Below are 25,729 nucleotides of genomic sequence, written 5' to 3'. Positions count from 1 at the left end.
CATATGCATCTCCTATGTGGTCAGTAGGAGGAATACACTGAGGACACTAGCTGGAGCACTCATCCAATACCATTTCGACTATGTATGCACATCATGGTACTTTAGAACCTCAAAGGCTTTGAAAACAAAGCTTCAGACCTCTCTAAACAAACTGTCAGGTTGATACTTGGCCTCTCACCTAGAACACACCCAATCCATGCTCATTATGATAGGGTGGGATGGCTCAGGGTTGAGGACAACTTGCATTGGGCCTGGTCTTCAAGAAATCAATAAAACAGGGGATACCCTAACCCCAGGCTAGTTCAACAACATGAAAGACACACACAGGCACAACACCAGAGGGAGCTCCATTTGTATCACTCAATCCAGTTTCAGCACAAACATGGGGTTACATTTGTTCTACTGCTATGCCACCAAAATGTGTAATGCCCTTCCAACAAACATCAAAAAGTTTAACTCCTTACCCTCCTTCAAAATAGCCATATAAGAGCACCTTTGTACCTAGCCCTAGAAAAATCTTCTAAGTTTAACCCCAGAAATGACCCCCAACAGTTTTTTTTGTACATTTACTTTCATTGCTTCTAGCTTTAATGATGTCTTGTATATATTGTATATTATTCTGTCTTTAAATGTCTTGATGACTTGAATACCCAGGACCCCACAACGAAACATTGTTTTGTCCTTTAAACAATCCTTGTTAAATCATACCACTGTACTGTTTACAAACTGTTAATAAAGTATCCAAAAAAATTAAATAAAAATGCAATGCATTATTTCCATAGTGGTTCTCAAGGTGGGGTCCAGGCCAGGGACCCCCAGGGGTCCTAGGGGGAGTTCCAGGGGGTCCCTGGCTAAATGTGTTGATATAGCATCATCAAAATCCATTTAACCACTTTAACCGTGTATATATAGGCTATAGGCCTAGATAGAAAATAGCGTGAAGATAAGCTATTTTCAAGAATATCTTTAAAAAACAAGATTTAAAAAAATGTTATAATCATCTTTTGGAAACGTTTCAACAACATAAATCTTGTATGGGGATCACTGGCACAAACAAAAAAATCCGATAGGGGTCCGTGGCCAAATGCATATTCATTTATTTGGGGGTCTTTTATGAAAATGTTTGGGAAATACACGGATTCTTTACCTCATCAGAAAACTACAGTGAAGAAGACTCCAGATCCCACAATGCATCGTCTTTCTCATCATAGTCATGCGCTGCAGCGGCTGATGTACAGTGTTGCCATGTCCGCTTATTATAAGCGACGTTGGGCTTGTTTTTCTATAAAGTCGCTTCTAAATAATGGTAGTTGCGGGTTGCAGATTTTTGGTCTTGTTTCTAAAGTGTAGTTGCTTATTTGGGCTCGTTTCCAAAGTTTTTTTTTAAAATTGTTTTTATTATGGTTGAAAGTTGAAACCAGTGGTTCTCAAACATTTTCATATGGACCTCCAAATTCAGAATCAGCTTTATCGTCACATCACAGGTGTACACTACAGAAGTAAAAAAAAGTGGGTGAAATTCGTAGTCCGATGTTCCATCGTACTGTTAACAATTGTTAAATGTTAAATGTATTTGTCCTGGAGGACCCCCTTCTGAAAATATTTAGTTCCAGGGACCCTCATACAAGATTTGTGTTGTTAGAATCATGTTTAAAAAATATTCCACATTTTAAAATCGCGACGCGTTGTGAGCTTGCGATCCAGTCGCTTCTTTTGGGCTTGTTAGACCTGACTGCTTACTTCTCTCGTGAAACCTGGCAACACTGGGTTGTTATATCTATGGTGTGTATAGTCCAGTGAGAGGAGGCGGGATCCAGAGAGACTGAAGAACTCACGTTCTGCAGCTTTTAGTTTTAGTTTACATTAGTACCGCTTTGAAGGCTGTTTTAAAGTGACATTGCTGTGTCATTTCAGCGCTGTGCGTCGCGTCGCATCCCGAAGGAGAAGAAAGACGGACGAAGGATGTGTTAAAGTAAGACGAAGGCTTAATTTATCCTCCTGTTTATTTTGAAGGCTGTTATGCTATGCTAACGATGCTAACCTAACCTGTTTTGAACGAATTGGCACTTCCGGGTCTGTTGCTACACACTGTCAAGGGTTTCATCATGGTGCTTTAATTTATTAGAAACTGTAGACCAGTGGTTCTCAAACTTTTTCATGTCAAGGACCCCCAAATTGACACTTGTTAGCCCGTGGACCCCCATTTCAAAAGATAAGTCAGGGACCCCCATAAGAGAAGATTTTTTTTACGGCTCTAGCAGTGATTCTCAACCATTTTAATTTCAAGGACCCCCAGTTTGACATGCATTAGGGCTACAGACCCCCATTTAATGGCATTTCTATCACTTGGACCGCAATTTATATTGTAAAATCTATGTCAATGTAACTCTTGAGAGTGTACAAATTTGTACTCTCAGAGTTACAGACCCATAAGGGTCCATTTGGTGCCTAATCTATCATTTAGCTGGGAACCCCCTCAAGTACCCCTGGGGGTCCCCGGACCCCACTTTGAGAACCATTGCTGTAGCGAATACATCAATATCAGTGGTGGAAAAGGTACTCAAATGGTTTACTTCCGTAAAAGTATCAATACTGCAATGCAGAAATACTCTGTTACAAGTGAATGTCCAGTATTCAAAATTTACTTGAGTGAAAGTACAAAACTGTTTGCATCAAGATGTACTTAAAGTCCAAATGTGGAAAAAATCTTTTGAAAATAGCAGATCTACAAGCTCACAATCCGTGGCAAAGTGACGAGCTTGTAGATTGGCTATTTTCAAAATGGTATATAGGGATAAAGTGGTTAATGTTAATGTATGTTTTGTAGTAATCAAAATCTACAAATTAACTCGTTTTCAAATAATTGTAGTGGAGTAAAAGTACAATATTTGCCTCTGAGATGTAGTGGACTAGAAGTAAAAGTACTGAAAATCGGAAATACTCCAGTAAAGTAAAAAAATACCTCAATTGTACTCCAGTTTACACCACTGAATAAAATGTATAAATGTCTGCAGCAAGGAAGCGTCAGCTAACGTTAAAGTTACACGTTTTAGTTTGGGCTAATTGTGGTGCTTTTATAATTAGAAACTGTAGAGAATACATAATGTGTAATATGTTTGTGGACTGTTGTGTTCTGGACATATGTTAGCCAAAACTTTTCCATGTCAAGAACCCCGAAATTAATGTATTTGGCCGTGGACTCCAGTCTGAAAATATTTTGTGCCAGAGAGTCCTGGGACCCCCCCCCCCATATACAGGTTTTCCAAAATGTTCTGGTTTTTCTTAAAAACTTTTAAAAATAATGGATTGACTATTTTCAAATGTATATAGGATAAAAGTGGTTTTGGTGCTATATTGACTCATTTAGCTAGTAGGAACCCCCTCGGGGACTCTTGGATCCAACTTTGTGAACCAGGTTACTGAAATGTTGCAAATTAACATTATCCTATTATATTGTAACGCAAAACATGGGTGACTTGGCCACCTCCTGTCATGTTGTCTTTTTGTCGTTGTATTGTAATGATGGCTGGGACAGTATTTTTAAAAGTCTGTGTGGCTTTGAGCAAGACGCTCTAAGCTACAGCAGCCGTAATGGAAAGAAATTGGGCTGCATGGTTACTTCCTTCACAGGTGTTACCAATGCTGATCTCCCCTTTCCCTCCCATGCATTGAAACGACACTCTCACTCAAGGCCACTCTGCCTTAAGCCTCATGGCAATGATTCGCAGCGCAACGAGTTGCAACTTGCAACATTATCCCAAACTTGCCCAATGGGTCAATTCTGACCGCTGCAATTTCTCTCTGCAACGTCTTGTAAAGGTTTCGTTGCATTGTGATCATTGGTGAACTGGGCTTTAGGTGTTTACCGGCCACACGTTGGGGTAATAATAAGCACCCTCTAGGCCAGTGGTTTTCAACCTTTTTCATGCCAAGGACCCCTAAATTGATATAAATGTGTCCGCGGCCCCCCATCAGGGAGGGATTTTTTTTGTTAAAAATGTTCGCTTTAAATGTGCGCACATTTTCAAGATTTTCCCCAAATAGCAGAGCTACAAGCGCATAGCGCGGCACCAGTGCGCCAGTGAGCACCAGTGAGCTTGTAGATGTGCTATTTTTGAATAGCCAAAGCTAAGTGGTTAAAATGATTGTGACTATGTTATCTGATTTCCCTGGGGACCCCCTGGTACCCAGCCAAGGACCACTGGTTGAGAACCACTGCTCTAGGCCGTTCTGCCTTTAAGGTCTTATCTTGAAGGGGCAGGAAAGCAGCCTGTGCGCTGAGAGACCGAGAGAGTTCTCATTTTCCTCTTGTCTGTTGGTATCAAAGGAGGTCGCCTACATTTTAAATGCAGGTGTTGAACCACACAGTAGTCAAAGACATAGAAGAGGGTGCACGCTGAAGCTCCCTTCAATAACTTTATTTTGGCATCCACCTGAGTGGGTGGTGTTTCTGAAGAAGAGCAGTGTGCTCAAAACATCACTCACTCAGGTGTATGCCCAAATAAAGTAATTGAAGGGATCAACAGTGTGTGAGTGAGAACTCTTCTATTTTCTTGATCCGCTGTGATGATCCATACATGCACTTCAATTTAAATGTAACCCTGGCTTCCCTATTTAGGCGTGTCATAAGTGAGATGTGTGAGCTTGTAGATTTAAAATGGGGCGTAGCCGAAAGAAACTTGGATGCAATTTGCATCTAAGTGGCTGTGGCAACACCCTCCATTGACAGCCCATTCATGAAACTGAAAAGTCCCATCTGATTGCATTAAACGACATTTAACTCACCAATATTGCAGCTGTACGGACAGCTTGGGTTATCCTCTCAGTCAAGACTTTGTTTGAAAAAAATCCACCAATGTTATGGTCAACTTTATGTCAAACTCCGTTCAGTCAGGATTATTTTCCCTATGTGTTAGTTTGGAAGCACTCATTTAAAAAAACTCTGCATATGTGCAATTTTGAAATGGGTCATGTACCAAGCTTTCTGTACAGCTGCAATATCGTTCAGTTTATCATCGTATAATACAATCAGATAGGCCTTTTCTGTTTGATGAATGGCCTGTCAATGGGGGGTGTTGCAAATTGGATGCGGTCAATAGAGGGTGTTGCGACCTAGATGCAGATAGCATCTAAGTTGCTTTCGGCCTAAGTGGTTAACTGGATCAGAATTCCAAACCTTGATACCAATTCCAGCTACCTTTCTTCTTCCAGCAGGTCCCTATGATGACCTTTCGGATCACTGGTTGCTGAATCCAAGATAGCCACAACAATGCAGTCCAGAAGTGGATCGCTGCCATCCTCGCCCCAATCTCAAGGGTTAATGGGTAGATCGCTGCCATCCTCCCCCCAATCTCAAGGGTTAATGGGTAGATCGGTGCCATCCTCCCCCCTATCTCAAGGGTTAATGGGTCCCTACAACTCGGGAAGTGGCCCGTCTTACTTCAGACCCATCTCAAGAGTCTTCCAGCCTCAGGTTATTATACCTTTTGAATTTTTCATTTCAGTTTTTATTTTTATTTCATATAGACTTCATGTTTTCAATTTCAGTTAGTTTTAATTTTTTTTTTTTTTAAGTGGGATTGCTTGTTAAGTTATTTTATGAAAGCTAAAGGCTTAGTTTTTATAAGTTTCAGTGTTCGTATTTTATTGTAATATGGGGTAGGGGCCAAAATTAAAAAAGTTCAAATTCTTTTTTGAAAACGGCAGGTCTTCAAGCTCATAGTCTTGCGAAGCAGACTGCTGCCTCCCGCAATCTTCAAATGCTTCCATTATACAGTCTGGAGCACGGAAGCTCTGAAAATGAGCGGATGTGACGCCTCCTCCCCGCTTCCGTTTCGTCATTACAGTCGTGCAAATTTGTCCTAATATATACATCAATATAAGCAAAGCATGTATAGGTTGCTGCTTATCAGAAATTCTAAAATGTAAAGATATTATAAAATATATTTTCGTGAACGGAAAAGACGAAACGGATGGACAGCTTCCGTTCTCGGACTTAGGAGGTGTAGTTCCAGACTCAATATAGCATATAGATTGTGGAATAGTTGTCTGGCTACGCGAGACTAGCAAGCTTGCGATGTGGCGCGTAGTGACCTTGTAGACCTGCTATTTTCGTTCTTCTTTTTCAAAGAAGCATGAGACTTCTGGAAGCCCCAGTTCAGCGAAGAATCTAGGCCAGAGCTGTCTGTTCCCTGGCAGCAGGACAGACGAACTGACCAAACCTAAAGTGTCTTCAGTTCGCAATGGAAAGGAATGTGGTGGTGGTGGTGGTGGTGGTGGTGCAACGACACAAGCACAGGAATCGAGCAAGGTAGTTGTTGACACTTGTATATCCATTGCTGTAGGGCAGAAACCTTGTGTCTCCATATTTCAACTGGTCTTCGTTTGTTTTGTAAATTAATGCCCTACTTTGCCCTCACAAGCTCAAAATGGATCTTGGACAAATGGACAAATTCTGAAAGTGAAGTGGTTAAAGCTTAGCTGTATTATGCAACTTTCTTTTGTGAATAAAATGTTATATTGTCCAATCTGTATGGTAGAGTATGTTAATTGGTGGTTGTATTTGTCTCCCTGCTCTTCTATCGAGATCATTTTGATCTTGTTTCTGGTTTGACACAAAATTTGACTTGAAGAAGGTCAGAATTAGATTTCTTCCCTGAGCAAGCATTTGCATTTGCTCAGTGGTAGAAATGTCATTGCCACTTTAAGTCTGTCTGTGGCTTTTAGACATATTTTACTAATGAAAAGTATTAACAAGAGCTTGTGACTAAATAATAACTACATTAGATCCATTGGAACACGGGTTCTTTTTTCCTTTTCCTGAAAAGTAACAGGTTTTGGACATGCATGTACATTGTGCAAGGTTTCCTCCCGACAGCGACGAGATTAAGTGTTCTCATCATTATGTTATCAAGTGTTATCCGATGTCCTTGGCCTGTTCATGTGTCTCATATGATGTGATTTATTTCCCCTGTCTGTGCTCTCTGTTAGGCTAAACCCAGTGACGTTGGAAGCTGCATTCCTGTTGTCCAGTCCCACAGGCCCCCTCTGCCATCCGTCTACGTCACACACAACCAGGAGGCTGGCGCCCGGCAGCCTTTACCCTTCCCAAAGACTGGTGTCAGCCTGCCTTTGCCCTTCCCAAGCTGGAATCCTGAACACAGACAATGGCATCCGTGGTCCGGCCAACCCTCTAAGGTTATAACTTTCCCCAAAAGGAACCTCATTTCACTGTCACCTACCCAACACAGCTCATCACTGTCGCGTACCCCAAAAACCCCGTCATATTCTCCGACAGTAAAGGCTTTACTGTCCCCTACCGTACAAAACGGCCTGTCACCATCAACTACCCCAAAAACCATGTCAACAACTCCAAAAACCCTGTCGCAGTCCCCTGCAGCATGTAGCCCTTTATTTTCCCCTACCCGGAACAGCCCGTCATTGTCTTCTAACCCCAAAACCCTGTCGACTACCCCAAAAACCCTGTCGCAATCCTCTACAGCATGCAGTTCTTTCCGGTCACCTGCACGACCCGGTCCATCACTGTCTTCTACCCCTCACAGTCCTTTACTGTCCACCCGAAACAGTCCATCACTGTCTTCTACCCCACACAGTCCTTTACTGTCCTCTGTTCGACCCAGTCCATCAATTTCATTCACCCCACACAGTCCTTTACTGTCCTCTATTCGACCCAGTCCACCACTGTCTTCCACCCCACACAGTCCTTTACTGTCCTCTACTCGACCCAGTCCACCACTGTCTTCCACACCACACAGTCCTTTACTGTCCTCTGTTCGACCCAGTCCATCAATTTCATCCACCCCACACAGTCCTTTACTGTCCTCTGTTCGACCCAGTCCATCAATTTCATCCACCCCACACAGTCCTTTACTGTCCTCTACTCGACCCAGTCCACCACTGTCTTCCACCCCACACAGTCCTTTACTGTCCTCTGTTCGACCCAGTCCACCACTGTCTTCTACCCCTCACAGTCCTTTACTGTCCACCCGAAACAGCCCATCACTGTCTTCCACCCCACAAAGCCCTTTACTGTCCTCTATTCGACCCAGCCAATCACTGTCTTCCACCCCACAAAGTCCTTTACTGTCCCCCCGACCCAGTCCATCATTGTCCTCCACCCGACTGTCATCTACCCGACACTGCCTGTCACTGTCCTCCACTGCATGCAACCCTTCACTGTCTCCTCTTACACGCAGGCCTGTGGTAGGTCATCAGGTAAAGCCCTTTATATGTGATGGTTTAACATATTTTAATTTGGAGCTTGGGTCAATAGCTGAATCACAACTAATCTTAAGTCTTAGTAAGGGGAAATATTGTAATGTGCAAATCTGAGAAAGAACTAGTGGTTATGCTTGAGTTAAAGCAGGGGTGTCGCGCTCATTTTGGGTTGAGGGCCACATTGATCCAACGGTTGAGGTGGGCAGCCACCATGGGCACACACATACCACCTGTTATTTTAGTGTGTGTGTGTGTGTGTATATATATATATATATATATATATATATATATATATATATATATATATATATATATATATATATATATATATATATATATTTATTTATTTATTTATTACCGGTAATTAGGGCTGGGAATCTATTACAAAAAATAATCTAATTAATTTGAGGCTTTGTAATTAACACATTGGGTGCCAAAACCGTATATATTCTTCTTTTCAAATACAACTGTTGAGTGCCAAAACCATCTTTTTTTTTCCTTCACAGCACCAGGAGATATCATTTTTCGAAGATTTACTTATGTACAATTTTGAGGTATTTGCACTTGGCTCTCGAGTATTTCCAATTTCTAATACTCCAGTAACTCCACTATATCTCAAATATTGTACTTTTACTCCACTACAATTATTTGAAAACTTTAGTTACTTTGTAGATTTCGATTATTATTATAAAACAGTAACCATGTGAAAATAGCCGATCTACAAGCGCAAGGCATTGTGAGCTTGTAGATCTGCTATTTTCCACCACTCGAAGCTGGTAGAGTGTTGTTGTTACTGTTTTATAGTAGTTTTATTCATTATTAACTCATTCAGTGCCCAGCTTAATGGAATTTTGGCTCTGAGTGCCACAGCCAAGTGGCGAAGTTGCTGGCAGCTGTTTTTTTTCTCTATTTTTTTCTCGTTTTAGATGTATCAATTTACTATTTTTTAAAGTATTTCGCGGGCCGCCATGGACCTTTCCGCGGGCCGACAAACGCCCGCAGGCCGCCACCTTGACAATCCTGAGTTAAAGTGTGAAGGCACTGGCAGCAGTTGAGTTTTTTTCTTTGATTAAAGTGCATACTCTGCTCTAATGTGTCAGAATTTTTACTTCCAGTTACTGATTTGTGGGAGTGGTGCTGTGCAACATTTTTGACTCCCTGTTTCAACGAGTTGCTTGCTTCTTTTGTCAGGACTGTGCCTCCCAACAACACAAGGACAACGCTTCAAACAAGAAGTCCGTACCAGGTATTGTTGTATTTTCTTTGTACTGCATTTAGATTATTCATGGAGCGTGCTTGGCTGCTGTTTTCCAGAACTGGAGAAGTATAGAAATTTGGAAGTCTGCAATTACTATTCAATACATGCATGAAAAGGTTGCCTGTCTGCAAGTTTTAACTTATTTATTTGTTGATTGCTTTGTATTTGAATAGATTCCTATTTGTTGATCTTATGTTTGAATTTTATCTCATTATAACTCATTTTCATCCTCAATGATTTCTCAGAGAATCTTAAATAAAGGTTAAATACATTTGGGCAAGGTTTCAGGCCGATCCAACTGCTATTGACGTCAGTCAAACCAAACCTATTGCCACGTCACACCGTTACAAAGTAAAAGTGTGAAATTCTTCTTTATGCGAGCTCTCAACATTGCAGTTTAACTAAGAGTAATGCAATTCCAATAAATGGTCAGTGCATTATGGCACTGTTGGCTTTTGTTTTCCTTCAATCAAATGACATTTAGAATGTTGTTTTATCTATTTTGTTTTAATACCATATGGCACCAACATTTTACTGAACATACGTGTACAGTATAAGTGAGTGATAAATAATCCTTGAATCTGTGGCTGAAGGGATTTTATTAGTGAGGATAATTACAGTATATGATAGTGCTCTATACAGATTGTTTACCTGCTATAAACACAGTAATTAAAGCTAATGCTCATGTCCTTTGCCTGGTATTGGAGTTTACCTGCTATAAACACAGTAATTAAAGCTAATGCTCATGTCCATTTCTCTCTAATAGGGGGAAGCACTAGCTTGTCTTTGAAGAGGCCCAGGGAATCTGAATCCGCTGACAACTCTGCCAAGAAGTTATGCGTCCAGGACCCGAGTTGTGTACCAGCACGATCACCGGTCTGTACCAGCGCTGGGCAGTCCCTCTCCCCATCACTGGCACCCAAGCCTTCACTGAGCAAAGACTTGTCACCCAAGACCGCCCAAGGCCGTCTATATACAGCACCAGCATCTGGCCGATCGACACTGTCATCTAAACTTGTGCAGACAAAGTTGTCAGTCTCATCACAGCCACCCACATCGCCTCTGGCCAGACAGTCATCACCTCTGGCCAGACTGTACCTGTCACCAGCACCAAAGTCTCCCTTCACCAGACAGTACCAACAGTTCTTACCAAAACCCATGTCTCCCATGATTAGACAGTCCTTTTCACCGACACACAAGTCTACTGTGACCAGACCACCATCATCACCACAGCCACTAAACTTTAATTTCACCAGACTGCCCTTGTCACCGACTCCCAAGTCTCCTCTGACCAGCGTGTCCTTGTCACCGATTCCCAAGTCCCCTCTGACCAGGCAGGCTTTGTCACAGCCGCCCAAGTCTCCAGTGACCACACTGAGCTTGCCACAGCCATCCAAGTCTCCCATGTCCAGGCTGTCTTTGCCACAGATGCCAAATTGTCTCCTGACCCGACAGGCATTGTCCCAGCCACCCAAGTCTCCCGTGACCAAACTGTCCTTGTCACAGCCACCCAGACAGTCCTCATCAGGGGTGAAGCCGCCCTCTCGGGGTTTTACTGTAAAGCAGAAGGACATACGTTCCCCTGGCCTGCCTAAAAAGGGGAGTCTGAAGCGCTGGATTCAAGAATACAGAAGGAAGGTTAATGAAGGAGAGCTGTGCCCTCCTCTTCCTGTTGCAAGTACAGTTTCCCAAAATAAGTCAACGGTAGAGGTCAAGTACCAGAGAAGAGTTGACACAAAAGGAGAGACAGGGGGACAAGAGAGGCGAGGTACAGACGGGACGCCTACTAAACTTACCCCAAAACCAAACACTGGATATGTTGGAAGACTGTCATTAAAACATAAGAGAGTGGCTTCAGGGGGACATGACATTGCTGAATTCTTCACTCCTCCTGACCCTGTACACAAACCAGCAAACACTGCTAGAGAAAAGGGTCCCCCCGCCGCCAGAGTGGCGGGCTCCGGTACATTTAGAGTCGGGTCACAGGGTGGGGTAACTCTGAACCTACGCTCATTGGACATGGAAAAATGGCCAAAACTGCAAATGATGGCGGTGGTTAAACTGGACCGTTTGAATTTGGAGAACATGCATCTTAAAAAAGGTGGCAGTTTCCCAAACGGCCCATTCGCCGCCTCCTCGCTCCAGCAGCGCAAGGACAAAAGGGGCAAATCGAGGGGCAAATCGACGCGCAAGAGCGCACGTCTGTGCCAGATCGATGCTTTGAAAGAAGACTCCGCCGCTGCCTCCAAATGCGACTCCTCCGTGCCGCCTCGCGGTTCTCCCCAGGCGGCTGCGGTGGCGGCCCGTCGGGCCGGTGGCCAACAAGCCGAAGAGAAGCGGGCGGATGACGACCCTCTGGCTTTGGAGCTGGGCCTGAGCTTTGAGCTGGACATGAACCTGTCCCAGAGCTCCAGTAGTTCCAGCAGCAGCAGCAGCTGTGAGGAGGAGGAGCAGATGCGCTCGATGCGGGCGATCATGGACCGTATCACCAGGCAGACGCCCATGCCAGAACCTGAGCGCACCAATACGGTAAGTTTGGCCTGTAACTTGTAATGTTTGATTATTAGTGCAGTGGTTCCCAAAGTTGGCGTCCTTGCAGATGGTTGTAGAGGGGGTCCCCCCAGCTAAATTGTTGATAGATAGGAACCAAATGGACCCTTAACAGGTCTGTAAGTCTTACACTTAAGAGTTATTTAGGTCTGTGGCCTAATTACCGTCATCCGTTAAATCAGTTGTTCTGAAAGTGGGGTCCATGAGGGGGTTCCAGGGGGTCTCCAGGTAAATATTTTAATATAGCACTACAATCATTTTAACCATTGACATATGTTATGCTTTGGCTATTCAAAATATATTTTTGAGAAACTTAAGAAATTCAAATTTATTTTAACACCAATCTTCTCTTCTGGGGGTCCCTCGCACAAACTCTTTTCAGATGGGGGTCCGCGGCCAAATACATGTCAGTTTGGGGGTCCTTGAACCGCTGGATTAGTGAGCCTGTGAAATGGACCCGACCGTGGTTCAACAATCTTGTTTGATTTGTTTTGACTGGATCTGCAGATCTAATTACCTCTGTTTGTCTCTTTCTCTCTCAGCAACTTCTGTCGTCCAAAATGGTCCACTACAAGAACACCCTGGATCAGACACGGCTCCATATCTCAAACACCATAGAGTAAGAACTCCTGTAACTTTTACCAGCAAAAAGGGAAAAAAATTTTTGGGGTTGAATCGATTTTTTCCAACATCCCTAATGAGAGGTCAATCATTCACCTTAAAGGAGAAGTTCACCCCAAAAATTACTTATTTTCTATCAATTGCACATCCCATGAAGCCTTGAATTCATGGATTTGTTTTAGTTTTTGTCGCATTCCTAAGCCAATAATTTGATGACTGGGTGTATTTCCGGTAGGAGACAAATAATCTTCTTTGTGTCTGCTACCGGATACATTAGCCGGTAGGAGACAGGAATCAAATTATTAGCTTAGGAATGCGACAAAAACCTTTAAAAAAATCTTGAATTCAAGGCTTCATGGGGTGTGCATTTTATAGAAAATAAGTAATTTTTTTGGGTGAACTACTCCTTTAATCTTATGGAGATTTTATAATGACACCATTGTCCAGCGAAGTATAAAATACCGTTTAAGTGTTTAATCGATTCGTTTCCATCCCATCTATCTTATTTCAAATATATTTCAAAACACGCTTCTCGATTAATCAAAGAAAATTATTGATCGGTAATAATATTTGTATATTATAACATAATAATAATAATTGCCCTGTAATTGTTTACCAAACGTGTACTTAACTTTCATGTTCAATTTTAACCCCTGACATAATAGAGCCTGCCTGCTCGCTCAGGTGAGGAATTGAATTTTGACCTTGAGAATGAAAGACCTTTGACCAGAAACGGGATCATGTCGAAAGTTGTGTCAAACCTAGACACAGGATCTGAATGTCTCGATAGAAGAGCAAAGAGACGGTGGGGTTGGTGAAAGGGCCTACTCTGTGTGGAGTTTGCATGTTCTCCCCGTGTCTCCTAGGGTAGTTAATACCCTCACAAAAACATGTAGTAATCCTGGTCGCTATACCGCCTCCCCATGACAGCCGGGGCGCCTGATGGAGGGGAAGGGAACTGGTTGGAATAACGTGTTCCTTCCACGCGCTACGTCCAACCAGGGAAACTCCCCCCTGTCAGGTGACAAGAAGGTCAGTTGGCTCTCATGCATTGAAGGAAGCATGAGCTCGGCCCTGGCCTCCCTAGGCTGAAGGGGACTGGTGTAGCGCCCAGGATCACTTGGGAAATTGGCACCGGGTGAAAAAAATGGGTTACAAAAATCGCGGGATAAATAATTCGGGAAAAAAAGAGACCAAATACAACCTCCCCAATTGTATAAGTTAAGTTGGATTACTATACAGATTGGACTAAATGACATTTTATTCACAAAGTAAAGTTACATCATACAGCTTTAATGTGTTTTGTTTGTCCCTCAGATCGAAGGCGAACGAGAACAGGTTGCTGGAGGACTGTAAAGTGGATCTGTTGAGCGAAGAGGCAGAGGCCGAGCAAGAAGACGCCATCTCAGCTGAACAGCAGTAAGCTAACAGCGGTATTCATTTTGTCGACTAAAACAATGACGAAAAATGTTCGTCGACTAGGCTACTTTTTTTTCACTGACTAACAAAATAAAAAAGAAGCTATTATGACTAAAACTATGACAAAATAAATTGACAATTTCGTCAAACAAAAACTAGGCTAAAATGTTGAGATCCAGTAGAACTAAGACAAGTAATTTTATGTGTAGTTGCGTGTGGGTGTCACGCTCCGAAAATAGCCGATCGACAAGCTCACAACGTGCTGGTGACACGTTGCTTGTATTCTATTTTTGCCACACAACTAAGTATAAGTCGGGCATTACGACACCATCAAGGCCTGCCAAAAGTACATTTTAGTCGACTAAACCAAATAAAACTAGACTAAAACTATTTCATTGAACATTTCAGATGACTAAAATGTGACAAACTAAATTGAATTTTATTCCTTAAGTCTATGACTAAAACAAAATGCAAAATTTCAAAATTAACACTGGCAAACGGAAAGGCCTGTCACAATTATTACATGATCACAATTATTTGTTCTTCAGAATCGTTTACGTTCATCTGTATAGATTAATCTGTAGAAAAAGCTTCGTACAATTTAATGATGTATAGCAGATCTGCAAGCTCACAACGCATTGCGGTGCTTTGTGAGCTTGCAGAACATTTGGAAAGAGTAAAATTATTAAATATATGGCGTGGTTTGAAAATAACTTCTGTATTTGTATTATTGGTTACTGACTGGTCATTGTCAGGCATTTCTTATTTGTCATTTCTGCCCTTTGTAAAAAAATTATAATTACAAAGCCTAAAAGACAAACAGATGTTATGTGTATTTTATACAGTTCCAATGTTCAATGCCAAAAACACAATGAAAACATCAGTTTGTATGACAATTTCATCGACTCAAATGTTATGATCGTGACAACCCTGGAAAACGGATGCCCTGAATGCAGTATTTGCGCATTAGTGGTTGTCAACCCTTTTCTGGATCAAGGCCCACTTGAAAGCCTCAAAGAGCATGTTTATTTGAATGACCATTCAGTCGAATGTGTTCCGGCTTGGATGAAAGGAACTAACGTAGTGTACTTTCAGTTCCCATCAAAAATTGAAGTGATTTTTGTATGGTTTTAACAAAAGAATACCATCACATTTTGTTTACTTTTAAAAGGGGTGTTTTGTCAACACCCTAGCGGCCCACTGGGGTTGGGAATGGATGCGTTAGTGCACCTGAATGTGTCTGCTTGGCATTGCATGACTGGACGTTCATTTGCTACATGGATTAAAGTTTGATTTCAGTCATTTGGAAGCCAGCATGTCTTCTATGGAAGCATGTTGCGCAGAAAAAAATATCAGATCTACAAGCTCACAACGTGGCGCAGGCTAATCAATAATAGCAGATCTACGAGCTTGGATATCTGCTATTTTTGAAATTGTGAAAATGTTTGGAATTCTTTTTTTTTAAATTTTTTTAACACAAATCTTCTCTTGTGGGGGGTCCATGGCACAACATATTTTCAGATGGGGGTCTGCAGCCAAATGCATATCAATTTGGGGTCCTGGACGCCAATTTTATTTTGCTTTAATTCATGTTTGGTATCATTTTGTTTCCCAGGGAGTTCCTGCAGCGCTACGCTCTGGCCCCCAGCAGCATGCGAGACGTGCATCCAGGAGAAGAGGTGTTCAACCTGGACAGCGCTGGACGCATCTTCACCCAGGACTCCCTGCAGCCCGGCCAGTGCAATGTCACGCCACAGGGGACCGTGCAGAAAGCTCTGCTCTGGTGAGCCATATGGGCTTTGGGATCCTTTAGGATTTTAACACATTTATTTTCCTTAAAGTAGGGTGCAGGCACCCTCTGGGTTTCTTGAGGGGGTTCCAAATGGACCCTAATAGGTCTGTGACTCTTGAGAGTGAGTGAGGTCTGTAACTCTTGAGAGCGTACAAATGGAACGGTCCATTTGGTTCAATTTGTAGTTTTGTACACAGAGTTATGGTCGTCTTTGAAATGATTGAGAACCACAGGTATTGTAATTGTATAGCAGATTTGAAGTCCACATACCGGCTCTGACAGTTATTCCCCCTTTTGCCTTGCCTTTGCCAGGCCACAATTTCTGAGATTCTTAATTTTAACCACTTTAACCATATTTTATACTTTGGCTATTCAAAAATAGCAGATATACAAGCTCATAGCACGTCACTTCATGCCATGCTATGAGCTTGTAGATCTGCGGCCAAATACACATCATTTTGGGGGTCCCTGACATGAACAAGTTTGAGCACCACTGATATAGCGACATACGTTTGTCAGAAAACCGTTGTACATTTGTAGACTCGGCCTCAGGTCTTAATGGGTTAAAACTCCGCCTTAATGTTTTCTGTTGAAATGTGCTAAAACAAATGAACTTGCCTTGCATTATGGACTATAAATTAGGCTCTCTTCTCCCTCCGTTAGTTCCAGACCTTCTCAGTTCAGAAAGCACCTGAGAGTTGACCTTCCTACCAGTGCTTACGGCTCGTCTCCCTGCCCCCCCGACGTCACGCTGTTCCTCTTCAAGGTAACGTCTCTCCCTGCTCAACACGGTGACAGAGTCAATATTTGACTTTTTTTGATAACAAAATGTCAACTTATCTTGGACATCATGTCATTATGGGAGAACTTTCAATAGTATTTCCAAAATCACAGATCTACAAGTTTACTACGCATTGCGATGCACTGTGAGCTTGTAGATAGGCTATTTTTCTTTTTTTTTATTATCACCTTTAAAATTTTAGTTTAGAAATAAAGTTGAATCAAATCAAGTTTTTCAAATGTATTAGAATATGATGAAAACCTGGCATCAGTCTGTAGTCATTGTTGTGGTTTCTCCCCCCTCAGCTCATGTCGGTGCACAAAGAGACTATGGCCGCCACACTGACATACAACTCCCTCAGCAAAATCGCCATCGCTGCTGCCGATCAGAGAGGTCTGCATTTGTACTCCGACACTCCTTTAGTTTATTTATATTGCTAGAATATACATTTTGTTTTACAGCTCAGAAAGGGCCCGAGATATAATATAACTAATATATAACCTTTGTCTTTCCTGCTGTGTTTGTAGTGAAAAATGGAAGCCAGCAGTTTGCAGTGTGGGTTCCCAGCATTTCGGAGCTCACGCTGGTCTTCATGAATATGGGAGTCTCCTTTGTGGGCCTGTATCCTAATGAGACCCTCCAGCCCTCCTTCACAGAGGGAGATGTTCTGTGAGTCCTTGTTTAAGAACGCCCTTTATTCTCATACACACACACACACTCTCTCTCTCTCTATTCTCATACATAAACACACACACACACACACACACACAAATATTGGTTAAAAGCGCAACATGTGGGCTAATGTTTTAAAAGTTGATTTGACCCAGTTCTCTGTGTGTGTATGTCTCTCTAGGGAAGGCACCCATATTGGCAGTGACGGCCCATCAAGCAGTGGGAAACCAAGTGCATTCCCACTGGACAACTTTAACTACGTCCTCCAGGTAAAAACATCTTACGCCCGATTCATACTTCTGCTCACCGATGTATCCAAAGCCATGGCACCAGAATTCTGAACAGTTTCCAACAGACTGTTGAACAAGCCCTGAGCACAACCTCTCGCCAGGCTGTCCTGACAACACAGGCCAAACACACAGCTTTGTTTTCTGTGTATACTCTTAAGTAAGTAGCATTGGGAACCAATGGTTGCAGAGCAAATTCAGTCTATGGGGCAGGACCCTATCTTCCTATAGCGTGAGGCAGCTTGTACAAGTACACCCCCTGAGCTAGTATGTCGCAGGGACTTACCCCCAATCCAACCCTTGATGCTGAGTGCCAAGCAGAAAGTCATTGGGTCCCAATTTTATAGTCTTTGGTATGACCCGGCCGGGGGATTGAACCCCGACCTCCCAATCTCAGTCGCTCTTAACCACAAGGCCACTTAGCTGGTTGTATACTGTGTTATTGACTGTAAACTCTGCCACGGCTGTTAATCTTCTACTTATGATTGCCTCATGTACATATCTGTCATTAAAACAGCTGTGATTTGTACTCTTTTGTAGACGTATAGATTATAAAGGTAGCTTTCAAATGATATGTCATTCATTGGAATCTGAAAATATTTGAAGAATATATGCTTATTTGAATGTTGTAAACCTCTAACCAAGAATCTGAGTAAAAGCTCTCAAAGTTTCTGCCGGAACCGGACACATAATGAGTACACAGGGGAGCCTGCCCTGTAGTCATCCATTAATTGTTTAAATGTCCTCTCTCTCTTGATGTGCAGTACCTGGACTTATGCACGTGTCTGTGTCCACGCGCGTACGATGACCACGAGCTGCTGCTGCTGCTGACGGTGGTCTGCAGGTTGAGTCTGGACGTGGAGCTGGTCCTGCAGCCACACGGGATGCTGTGCTGTCTGCTGGAGAGCATCATCAGTAACGTCAGCGACTGGGACGCCGTGGTGAGTTCAGCCACATGTCCAGTCAGTGTTAATCACGTGAACCCTAGCGCAGTGTGGGTCCCAAACTTTATTTTTTTAAAATACATTCAGACTTATTCACATAAGCCATATTTAATACTGATCTACAAGCGTGCCAAGGTGCCTTTTTTCCAAAAATAATTGAAAAGTAGGGAACTTAACCCATAAAAATGGTTCGCAACCCAGACATGGGTCTACTCTAGACCCAGTGTTTGGGAAATGCTGCTATTCTGGGGGGAATATTTGGGCAAGAAATTTCGTATTGTAATGCATTGTGAGCTTGTAGATTATCTAACTTCAAATGTTTTGCACAATGTGCAATGAAGCATGAAACAACACTGAAGTGGTTAATCGATCAGTCGATATATAATGTTCTTTCGTTTTGATTGAAAAAACTGCTTGATTATTCAGATTAATCAAAACCGTTATCGATAGAATAATCGCTAAGAAGTGAATTGATATTTGCAGCCCTAATTAAAGGGATTGGATTAAAGTTCTCAGTCACTACGATTCCATACAAGGCAGCATGTCTTCTATGGAAGCACACAGAAGCGTGACAAGTTGTGAGCGTGTAGTAGAGTATTTGAAGTGGTCGTACTAGCAATAGAATAGATTAAAGATATTTCATAAATGTATGTAGAACAGCAGGAACATAGGCTTAGAATGATAATACATAAACATCATAATTCTACAAGTACATCCTACTGTGTTCACAAATCAGAGATTGGGACTTGGCCTGACACAACTTTTCAGTCGTGAGATTTTATTTGGCTTTATAGTCCATGAGCCAGAGCCCCAAAATTGAGCAAAAATTATCGAAAGAGTGGGCAAAACCAAACCTATATTAAATTGTTCATAGGGTCAATACGAGTAAATAAATATATGATAACCTTTCCACAGGAGCAGCTTTTTCATGGTTATCACACATTTTGTTATTTTCCCCATACGTACATGACAGGTGAAAAAATGACAAAATTTAAAAAAGAGTTATCATAATGAAACTTCCTGAGTTGATTACTTACATGAAGACAATGATTTATCGTATTACAAGTTTTCTGAAATTGTATATTTAAATATGCAAATTAGGCATAGGAAAATATGCCCAAATTTGCATAACTTTCCAGAATCAACATTGGACAAAGCCAGAGTCAACATACTTATTTCATTTTGTTAAGATGTTGGATTCAAAGGTTTTTAACGAGGGAATATTCAATATCTGCTCAATTTTGGGGCTCTGGCTCATGGACTAAATGCCTAATTTGCATATTTAAATATACAATTTCAGAAAACTTGTAATACGATAAATCATTGTCTTCATGTAAGTAATCAACTCAGGAAGTTTCATTATGATAACTCTTTTTTAAATGTTGTCATTTTTTCACCTGTCATGTACGTATGGGGAAAATAACAAAATGTGTGATAACCATGAAAAAGCTGCTCCTGTGGAGAGGTTATCATATATTTATTTACTCGTATTGACCCTATGAACAATTTAATATAGGTTTGGTTTTGCCCACTCTTTCGATAATCTTTGCTCAATTTTGGGGCTCTGGCTCATGGACTATCCAAGACTGTTGATAACGCTGTCATGTTGTGTCCCCTCAGCTTCCCAGGATGTGTGCGGCTCTGGTTGAGCTGACCGCTGACCACCACAACATGTGCTGTCTGGTCAACAAGCTGCCTCGTCACAACCGTGGACAGTAAGGCTCTCTGGCTATACATTACACAGCTTTTTATGTTGTTTTTTCGGCATAAATTAACACTTTATTTCGGCGTGCAAGGCTGTCACGGAAAGTCGGTTATTTGTGCTACTTGCCAAAAATAATGAAGTGACCGACTGTGACGATATTCATGTTTGTTTTTTGATCCTTTGTGGGTTTGATTTGCATCAAATTTTGTGTGTGTAGGCAATTGCGCACACACCTGAGTATGTGCATGATTTCCACCCTCCTGGATGGAAGTTGCACGTACCAGCCCACTGTCGGAGAGTTCCAGGTGAGTTCTTGTCGTGTAAAGCCGGAGTTATGCTTGGTTGTGCCCCGAAAACGGCCTAATCTACGCATCTAAGCTCTCAACACATTGCAGAGTTAAATGATATTTCGATAGGATTTGTAAAAAGTCTGCTGTTTTTCAAAAAACAAACCACGTTCAGACTGTCATAGCCCTGGAATGGAGGATCGCGACCGGACACATTTTTCCCTATACTACGACACCCCTGTGTGTGTGTGTAATGAGTCTATCTCCGTGAGGACTGAGGTCACGGGGAATATTCCATGATTTTTCAAAAGTACAGTAAAATCGCCGTTTTCGCTGGCAAGGGGGCCGGAGACGGATGAATGAATGAATTGATTCCTGCCAGTGAAAGAGTTAACATGGAAGTGAATGTGGCAGTTTATTTTTTGCGATCACGTGATTTGCTGCTTCATTGCTTCACTGGGAGTCAAATGGTGAACTCGTATGTTAGCGAACAGCATCATCTACCGTATAAACGCTGAAAACACGTCAATGGCGATGTGGGCTTTGGAAAAAAAAACACATCAAACAAGTAAAAAAATGACATACAATAACCAGTGCGAACTTTGAAAGACATCACATCCTTAGGATGGCATATATTCCATTAATAGAATAACAAATTTAAAACACTGTTCAATACAGTGAGTATAAAATGAAATAATATAGTATGATGACAGGTTAAACCAAGAACAGTAACCATCAAAGTAAGAAGACGGAGCACGTTTAAAAATTGGGAATGTTGAAATGGATCTGATGATATAATTATCATTCTTGACGTAGACGGCCTTTAAAGCCTGTTCACGAAGTTTCTTTTTGTGACCGTCATGTACCGTTTACTTCCTAGCAGTACAGTTGATTGCTCTGTATGGATTTTCTTTTTGCGTTGACTCTTTATCCCGCCTTCCTGTCACAGCTGTCTGCCCTGCGCTCCTTCCTGCCTCGCATGCGACCGTCCACGCTCCTCCATGGCATGCGGCAGAACGCCACGGAGCCAAGCGAAGACGACGACCAAGTCTCGCTAGACATGAAGGTCAGGAACTTACTGCAATTACAATTTACGATTACAATGTAGCCATTTAGCAGACACTCCTATCCAGAGCCACTTACAATAAGCCAGGTAAATACTCGCGTACATGGAATGCAGAGAGAGCAAGTATAGTGTCTCAAGAAACTAGGTTGCCAGGTAAACAATGAACCTAGCATCTTGCTTAACAACATGCTATGTAAATAAATAACATTCTGTACATTGAAACTCTAGGATATTGCAACATGGGAGCGGGCTGGGGTAAAAAACAAATCACTTAATATTTCATTTCTTGTGATTGTCTTTTTAAAACGTTTCCTCCATGGTGTTTCAGAGCTACTACCTCTGCAATAGCCTTCTGACCCTGATGAACGAAGCATCAATCCTCCCTTTCTACACAACTCATCAGAAGGTACGACGGGTATACTGTAGGGGTGCAACAGTTAATTGGACTAATCGATTGTTAACAAATTATCAATAATTCAAGAACATATCGGACTGTTGACTCCGCCTCCTTGCTGTGTGGTCCTCAGGAGCACCTGCTGGAGTTGTGTTCAGAACTGGAGTTCCACATAAAGTCTCACATCAGAGAGAGTGAGCAGTGCCTGTACCGCAGCACGGTAAGGATATCTGCTTTTATCTCTGTCTGTCTCTCTTCTCTCTTTGTGTCTGTCTGTCTCTGTCTCCAAAACTGATTCTAATAGTCTACCTTTTTGTAGACGGAGCTCTTTGTTTGGTTAAAACAATGTGCTTGTAATCTATATGAAGTATTTAAACAAAGTCTGTGATTCAGGAGTTAATGTCCGTCTGTCTCTCTTCTCTCTGTCTGTCTGTCACCTCTGTCTCTTCTCTTTTGTCTGTCTCCTCTCTCCTGAGACTGCCATCAACTAACTTAAGATGTTCGGAGACAAGTTTGTTCACACGCCACTGCTATGTTCTAAAGCCGTTTTATCTTGTTGAAACCAGTGGTTCTCAACCTTTTTTTACCCTGAGTACCACCTCAAAAAAGATGTCTCTCCCAGTACCACCATAATGAATAACACTGAGGATTATTGTATCAAATGGGGTCCGTGCCTTGAAACTGGGGCTGCTGAGAATCACTGATCTGCTACATCTGACCATCAAGGCTGGGATGTAGATGCACTGTGGTAAGTGAAGTTGTTTTTGTGTGCATAAAAAGAGTCTCCTCTCCTTCTCCCTCCAGGTGAAGGATCTGGTGGCCAGGATCTACACCAGGTGGCAGATGCTGCTTCTGAGGACCAGACCCCTGAATGTAAGTCTTCTCCAATCTGTACTTGACGCTGGCAGTCACGACGACTGGTCTGCTTTAAGCCGCAATGAGGGATTTATGAATGTTGGCCTGAAAGTAGATTCCAAAACAGTCTGGCGAGGAATTCTGTATCAATTAGTTTTATTTATTTAACCTTTATACAGGTGAAAATCTCTTTTATGAGGGAGCCTTGTTCAGAGTAGCAGCCGTTCCAACGTACACAACATAAAACATGAGACATAGAGACCGAAACAACTTCAAATAAGTCGAGTGCAAACAGAGTCATAAGGCAGGAGAAATTATTAGCACACTTTGGAAATTCATATAAGAATCATTTAGGTAGGGAATGTAATATTTAAGGCAAATGGAGTCTGAGACACGAAACAAACACTGGTACCTGTTTAATTTTTAAGGCAGTTGATGGAACTTTACCATTGTATATTAAATCTCTGCTGGAATGGAATCCTGTAACATATAGGACACGCTCCAATGACTGGCTCACACTAAAGGTCCCCAAAGTAAAGACTGAAATGGGAAAAAACAGCCTTTTGTTTTAGTGCCACAACTACTTGGAATGACCATACGGTCAGTTTCAATCTTTGATGGCAGACCTACCCACAAATGTCTGCAACTGCTTTTAAGATGGAGGTGGGAAATTTCTGTTCTGTTGTGAATATGAAATTGTACTGTGATGTATCTCGACGGCACTGCAAATGAGGCCAACCTCAATGTCATTCGAGAATAAATAAAGGTTTGAATGAATGAACATCATAAGATGGAAGTGTTGTACATGAGCTCATGGAAGAAATACAGTACACATCCCGCACACTGTCCTCACTCACAGCCACAGTATTTATTGAGAATATAATATCGCTCCGACCTTCAAGTGAAGATGGTGTGCAGGATTTCATTTTTTCATGCGTTGACTGCCTGCTCCTACGCACGTGTCCTTGGCGTGCAGAAGGACCTTTCTAACTTTTAGGAAGTCGACATTAAAATGAGTCATTATTTCACCACTGCAGCTTGTTAATATCATCTGTTTTGTTCTCTTCTAGGGACAGCTGTATGACTACTGGAAACCCATTAGGATGGGCAGTCAGAGCAGCGGTGAGGAGGAGGACCCCGTCCCAGAGGAGATGGAGGAGATAGAGGCGGAGGAGGAGGAAGACGGGGCGGAGGAGGAGAAGGAAAGGGCTGGACAGCAAGGCTGAACAGGAGCAGTCCTGGCTCCTTTCCTTTTTTTTTGATTTATTGATTGATTATGATGATGTGTTTGTGCCTTTGTTCTTTTTGCAAATTGTATTACAGTATTGAGTTCCTATTCAAAAGTTCAGTTTGTAATTTATTTGATATACTGTATGTTTTAGTTTTTTTCTAATTACTGTTTTTTTATTCATAAACATTTGATTAAAATGGTTTTGAAAATGTCCTTTGAAATTGGTTCCCACAATGGTATGTAACTGAATGCTCTTCCATGGTGTCTTTATTAGAAGGATAATCCCTTGAGATGTGTCATCTCATTTTAGAGGGGGTCCTTATGATCCTCAATATGAAAGTTTTTTTTTTACATGAATATGAGACTAAAGCAGTGGTTCCCAAACTTTCTCAAATATGCATTTGGTTGCGGACTCCCATCTTAAAATATATTGTGCCACGGACCCCCGTACAAGATTTGCGTTAAAATAAGATTTTTTTTTTCCAAAAATGTTCAAGATTTTTTTGAAAATGTCTGATCTACAAGCTCATAACATGTCTCATCGCGATTTTCGGTGAATGTCTCCCCTAGGATAGGGATGCTTGGGTTCAAGTGGTTACATTTAATTCTGAGTGGCATTAACAAGTATTAAATCTAACTTGCCAAAACCACAACTCTGGAGTAAGAAGCTCTATCTCAGGAACAGAACAGATAGAAAGAGATCAGCTGTTTATGTGGACAAGGTTTCCAACCCCAGGTGTTTTTAATGGCCTGGCATTGGACAGAGGTTATGTTTTTGGCCCATTCTGTTTGTCTCTTAACAAAATTAACATGCACATGGATGGCCGGATTTTCATGGAACTTCGAGGGAGTGATCAGTATCCGTCCCGGAAAGATTATTCACTTTTGGGTCTAAAAGGTCCAGGGCGATTAAAAGGGCAAAATGACGTACTCATCTTGCAGTGTTTGCCAAAGCACTCTAATGTGTGCAATATATTTCTAGTGTGTCAGCTTTAAAGCACATAATGGTGCCATTTATTATTTTTTCTGGGGGTCCTGCAATTTTATGTTTTTGTCATGGGTGACCATATCATATTTGGTCATAAAAAAAGAAAAGAAAGATGCTTGTCCTGCAAAGACAAGGTCATAATCAAGAGCATCAGGAAATAATTGTTGGACAATATCACCCATTAAAAGCTATTTAAAGTCAGACACTAAGTATTCTATTCCATCTTCCTCACGCATGATTGAACACTGCCAGTAAACTCAGTGAGTATTAACAAAACAACCCTGAACAAACTGATGTTCAGGGTTAGAATTCTGCAACAATTTCTTTCAAATTCATTCAATCATTAATTTTCTATGAACACCAATCCATTTCATTACATGTAAAGCTACTTTGTTGGCCCAAAACATTTATTTAATACTTTTTGTAAGGAGGTGGCGAGTGCACATGAGAGGGAATCATCTGTAAAACAAAATCACTGATGAACAAAATGATTTACTAACCAGACCAATATCTTTGGAAGCAATATAATCTTGGAATCTCAATAATGACTATATACTGAATATAGAGTGTTTGTGGGTATGTGTGTGTGTGAGAGAGAGAGAGAGAGAGAGACAGACACAGACAGACATGTGTAGTACCTC

The 25,729-nt window shown here is 41.8% G+C and overlaps 2 protein-coding genes across 7 annotated transcripts in view; both read left to right on the top strand.

Moving 5' to 3' along the window:
- LOC308100275 (histone H1-like) overlaps positions 1 to 25,729 on the top strand; it is a gene marked incomplete at both ends in the record, with an annotated part of 201,694 nt that overhangs the window by 61,828 nt on the left and 114,137 nt on the right. The window lies entirely within an intron of this gene.
- On the top strand, positions 1,823 to 24,442 carry slf2 (SMC5-SMC6 complex localization factor 2). Of its 6 annotated transcripts, none has more exons than XM_080449248.1 (22): positions 1,823 to 1,972; positions 5,215 to 5,473; positions 6,131 to 6,310; positions 6,991 to 8,235; positions 8,745 to 8,792; positions 9,430 to 9,484; positions 10,263 to 12,025; positions 12,589 to 12,665; positions 13,985 to 14,086; positions 15,702 to 15,869; positions 16,542 to 16,644; positions 16,965 to 17,052; positions 17,187 to 17,328; positions 17,513 to 17,600; positions 18,383 to 18,559; positions 20,183 to 20,277; positions 20,485 to 20,572; positions 21,504 to 21,620; positions 21,949 to 22,026; positions 22,148 to 22,234; positions 22,819 to 22,887; positions 23,940 to 24,442. In XM_080449248.1, the coding sequence occupies exons 2-22, from the start codon at positions 5,270 to 5,272 to the stop codon at positions 24,093 to 24,095; spliced, it is 5,130 nt and encodes a 1,709-aa protein (XP_080305374.1). In that variant the 5' UTR covers positions 1,823 to 1,972; positions 5,215 to 5,269; the 3' UTR covers positions 24,096 to 24,442. The 6 variants fall into 6 exon arrangements, with proteins under 6 accessions (XP_080305374.1, XP_080305373.1, XP_080305376.1 ...); XM_080449247.1 differs by having other exon boundaries at positions 5,212 to 5,473; XM_080449250.1 differs by lacking the exon at positions 8,745 to 8,792 and having other exon boundaries at positions 5,212 to 5,473; positions 6,991 to 8,223.

This window comes from Gymnoscopelus braueri (assembly GCF_963280865.1).
Source record: "Gymnoscopelus braueri genome assembly, chromosome: 14".
Taxonomy (NCBI): domain Eukaryota; kingdom Metazoa; phylum Chordata; class Actinopteri; order Myctophiformes; family Myctophidae; genus Gymnoscopelus; species Gymnoscopelus braueri.
This window is presented reverse-complemented; position numbering and strand designations above follow the sequence as displayed.

Coding starts and splice junctions, on each gene's coding strand:
- slf2 (XM_080449248.1), top strand. CDS start 5,270: ATGCAGTCCAGAAGTGGATCGCTGCCATCCTCGCCCCAATCTCAAGGG. Junction 6,311..6,990: donor AAGCACAGGAATCGAGCAAG/GTAGTTGTTGAC, acceptor GCTCTCTGTTAG/GCTAAACCCAGTGACGTTGG. Junction 12,666..13,984: donor CATATCTCAAACACCATAGA/GTAAGAACTCCT, acceptor TTTGTCCCTCAG/ATCGAAGGCGAACGAGAACA.